Raw genomic sequence first — 4229 nt, 5'->3', positions numbered from 1 at the left:
TATATATATATATATATAACAACTAGACGAGTCTGAAAACAGGCCTCTCTACTTCAACATTTCACGGACGCGTCCATCAAAATGAGCGCAAAAAGTAGTCATATCAGGTGCATTGATAAGCATCAAGGATGAAAGAGCGACGGAGAAGATGAAGATGAGGCGAAGAGGAATTTTTGGGGGATATCCGGGATACGATTACTTCTAACGAGGGTAGGGAATGTGATTCACATTTCTGGTATTTGTTTCAGACTTATCTGATGACAATCAGGAAGGAGTGCCACCCATTTCCCTGGATAAATTCCCTGCTTCAGCTAGCTAGTAATCACCATAATTTTGAACTCCACCATGAATTTCCGAAACCTTAATCTTACCACACAAATGAAGTCATTCTGTACTAAAATAACTGTGCAGCGAATTTCCCATCGCCGGAAATCGTCGGCCGTGCGAATCTTGCGAACATTTATCGGGTAATCGAAACCGCAAGCTTTCAGTTAGTAGTAGATGATTCGGCCACCACTGACTGATCAGCAATATGAGAAGTTGGTACCTATACAAGGCTATTTACTAAATTGAATGGGACAGTTCTTAGCTCGGTAATGACTGAATATTTTGTCAAGTTTAATTCACATGGCATTTCACGTCAAGGGCTCTGCTTGTCGGATCCCATAGTCGTGTGAAGGCCGTAACGCATGAGTAGGCAGGGAGCTAGATAGACAGCCAGGGAGAGAGATAGGCTCGGTACCAGTGTCCTAGAAATTGGAACGTGCTCGGTGTCGCAAACTGTGTTGGTGCGTCGCTCGGGTGTACGCACACAGGGACTCACCTATTGGCTGTCCCCGTCACAGACTTTTCGTTTAAACCAATCAGACTGTGATTAGCCGTGTGAGGCTTGTCTTGCGGCTTACTGCATTGATTGGCCCCGTAAAGGATGCAATTGCGGTAGGCCATCCGACTTTGGCATCGATCGATTGCCGGACATCCAGTAAGGTCCTTTTTACTACGAATTCGAATTGCATCACGTGTCACGCGTATCTCACCACCCGTTTCTCCCATCCAGTCATGCCACGAGGACCGCAGCTAACCGAACAAGAACGAGGAAAGATACTAGCTTACAGAGAAGCGGGAATGAGTTGTCGGATGATATCCAGTCTGATTGGCAGGTCAAAGACAGTTGTTAACAATTTTTTGAACAATCCCAAGTCATATGGAAAGTTAAAACCCACAGGAAGGAAGAAATCCATAGCGGAAGAGAAAGTGGAACGTCTAATCCTTTCCGAATCCACCAAAGGACTCAGTGCTTCCCATCTCAAAGTTGTGGCGAATCTGGAAGTTTCTGTGCGAAGAGTACAGCAACTTATTCGTAACTTTAGACATCCGGCCACACAGGTGCCACGATCCACTTCAAGTCGTCCGAATTTGAAGACTACACAAGCAATAAATGAGGTAGAGAATGAGAAGGTGGAGGTTTCGTAGTGAGTTTGCGATATCTGTGTTGACACCGAAGCACCGTCTGTGATGGCTCTCCCAAAATGTTGCCGAATTCCGTCCCTTGAAACCCATGAACTAGCAGATTTCAGTGTGCACAACTCAACACATACATCTACACACATAGATTCATCTGACCTACGTTTTCTTCCTTTGTACATACGCCCTTTTGGTTATGTTGGCAGTGAGTACGACCCTACGATTCCCCACAAGATGTTTGTCTTTCTGTTGCGATCCGTGCAATTTTCTACTCATATCACTTATCACTCTCAGGATGGCGTGTGTTGTTTTCCATTTGCGTGGATTTCAGTCTTGGCTTGGCTTTTTGATGGAGTAACGTTAGGCCAAACAGTTCGGGACCTTGGGAAGTGTCCTAGAGGTGTTCTCGTCATGCACAGATTCGCTATAACGGAAATTCTTTATGGTCTTACTGAGATGATCCTTCTGGAGGCATAATTTGCAACTGATGAACTTCATAAAGTGCATTTTTCATGTCTACAGAGACCATCGAAGAAACCAATGGAGAACTTCGTCCCAGATGGGCGATGGAACGTTGATGTTCAAAAATGTACTTTCGACGATGGTGGTGTTACTTCAGACGGTTGGACGTTACGGAGTACTGACACCGGCACCTGGCCGCTGACAAGTTTCCTAATCATTTTCCGAAACCTTTAATAAATATGTGAATGAAATTTAGGTTTCACCGTTAGCTTGTTGATTGCCCTTCATTCTATCTCACCGTGAAGGGGTGTGGGGAAGTGTCGTAGGAACCTTTCGGTACTGGTGATTGGCTTATTTCTAACTAGCGCTTATTCTGTTCATGCCCAGTATAAATCCTTGACTTTCGTAATTCAGAATTGCTGTCGATTTTGACGTCTGCTGAGTGCGTCTGGTGGCCACATTCTCGCGTGCTCGCGGCGCGGCTGTTCACAACTCCCACATAACCAAGGACAATCTTCCGCTCCGTTTCGTGAGGGTCGGCTTATGGTTCCACTGACACGGTGGGTGAACAGGAATATTTGGCTGCAGAAATAATTTAGTTTCTGCTCTGCAACATAGATCACTTGCACATGCTAAAACTACTGTTAACTGAGGTGAGCCATTTGGAACACATGGTCCAAATCTCTCGGTTAGGTGACACACTGAAGTGGCCAGCTGTTTTGCCCGCGCGCATTTTTTGCTTGATGGCTCCACCACGATCGATCAAGGTCTAGCTTCTGCGTGTAATTTCCAGTGAAATCTGTCACCGGGCAGCCAAAAATCACTCGATTCCACTCACTAGACTGGAGTTCTGATGAGAATCATGGTGGCCCCATACTTTTATCATCGGTTTTGTATTGTGTTGTAACTTGCCCGAGGATCACGTGCGGAAAGCAAAACTTGTTGGTTTTCTAATGACAGTTGTGCCTGCTATCTTGCGAGTGGCTAAACTGAGCCAGGATAACAAGTGATGCACGGACGAAAAGAACAGATAGGATGGCCCTCATCACTATCAAAAGAGGCTTACGCGTCTATCTAGACGTAATATTCCACTTGTAAGGTTGCTGAAAGCTCTTCGACAGCCCACGACCGGCTTTGCCCTTCTTGCGGCTGATCAAGCAGGCGCAGCTCACGAGTTTCTGTGAAACCTGTGTTCTCCTTGAACCGGAATGTGATAGATCTCGACAGATAATCTCATTCGCATCCTAATTTGGTTTTGGCGGGTGAATCGACTGAATTCAGCTGAATCCCTCGCTTTTGCTGATCCATCACTCGGATCCAACCCCGATGGAAGGCAAGAGTAAATGCAGGTATTTCTCTTCTAGACATGCTTTTATGTACACGGAAAGCCTTTGAGTCAGCCGAACCAAAATCTTAGCAGTACCAGGCGTTGAGTTTTGGCCCTCACTAGACGGGGGATGCAACACAGGAGAAACCAAATAATCCTGGCAGTAAAGTCGGTCAAGGTGGATGCGCTTCAAGTTTGGACACGAGCATGTTGTTATTCTCGAGCATACACACCAAACTGACCAGTGACGCAAAATCCTGAATTAATCCTGCGCCGCGTCTTGGTTGTTTAAACAGACTCGGGCAGTTTCGCATGTGGGAGGTCAGCGGAATTCGTTAAGCTGTGCGGAAGAGTGAGATGACCCACAGAATGTTTGGAATTAGTGAGTTTTACAAAGATGGTGCTGACCAAAAGGAAAAGAGTTGCACCGGAACAGATGTGAAGGAACGCATGGAACCAGGGACATAAGAACGGACAGATTCATCTTCACAATATGACAAAACAAGAACGAGAGATTCAGCTGGGTTCCAGGTGAGTCTCCCGTAGAAACCGAATCGGTATGCAAATCAGTGTAGTTCTCCAGTCTCGTGCAATTAGGTTTGGAGTGAACATAAGGTTGACGGAAACTCGGAGACTGCGCGTACCTGATGAGCCCAAGAAGGACGAAACCGGTCGTGGGCTGTCGAAGAGTTTCAGCAACTTTGTGAATAGTGTATTACCTTTATACAGGTATCGCCATATCTCGAATACCGTACCAAATGAAACATGAGGCGGCCTGGTGTAGCACACATGATAAACGAGAGATTCAGTTAGGTCCCAAGTGAGTCTCCAGTCGAAATCGAATTGGTATGCAAATGAAGTTGACTCAGTTTACTGTTGGCTGACTCCTGCTTCAGAACGTGCCACCTGCGAACATATCCCTCACAATTCAAGGAGAACCACTGGAGATTGTGGAAAACTTTACATACCTCGGTAG

General features: G+C 45.9%; 2 protein-coding genes across 2 annotated transcripts in view; one reads left to right on the top strand and one right to left on the bottom strand.

The window, feature by feature from the left end:
• The window catches only part of T265_01695 (hypothetical protein), a gene marked incomplete at both ends in the record, with an annotated part of 7188 nt that extends 6135 nt beyond the window's left edge, over positions 1-1053 (bottom strand). The window contains one exon of the mRNA XM_009165761.1: positions 824-1053. Coding sequence (XP_009164025.1) covers positions 824-1053 — 230 coding nt within the window. The remainder of the gene's footprint in view (positions 1-823) is intronic.
• The window catches only part of T265_01697 (hypothetical protein), a gene marked incomplete at both ends in the record, with an annotated part of 34353 nt that overhangs the window by 14410 nt on the left and 15714 nt on the right, over positions 1-4229 (top strand). The window contains one exon of the mRNA XM_009165763.1: positions 868-1472. Within this exon, the coding sequence (XP_009164027.1) occupies positions 868-1472 (605 nt within the window). The remainder of the gene's footprint in view (positions 1-867; positions 1473-4229) is intronic.

This window comes from Opisthorchis viverrini (assembly GCF_000715545.1).
Source record: "Opisthorchis viverrini unplaced genomic scaffold opera_v5_18, whole genome shotgun sequence".
Lineage (NCBI taxonomy): Eukaryota > Metazoa > Platyhelminthes > Trematoda > Opisthorchiida > Opisthorchiidae > Opisthorchis > Opisthorchis viverrini.
This window is presented reverse-complemented; position numbering and strand designations above follow the sequence as displayed.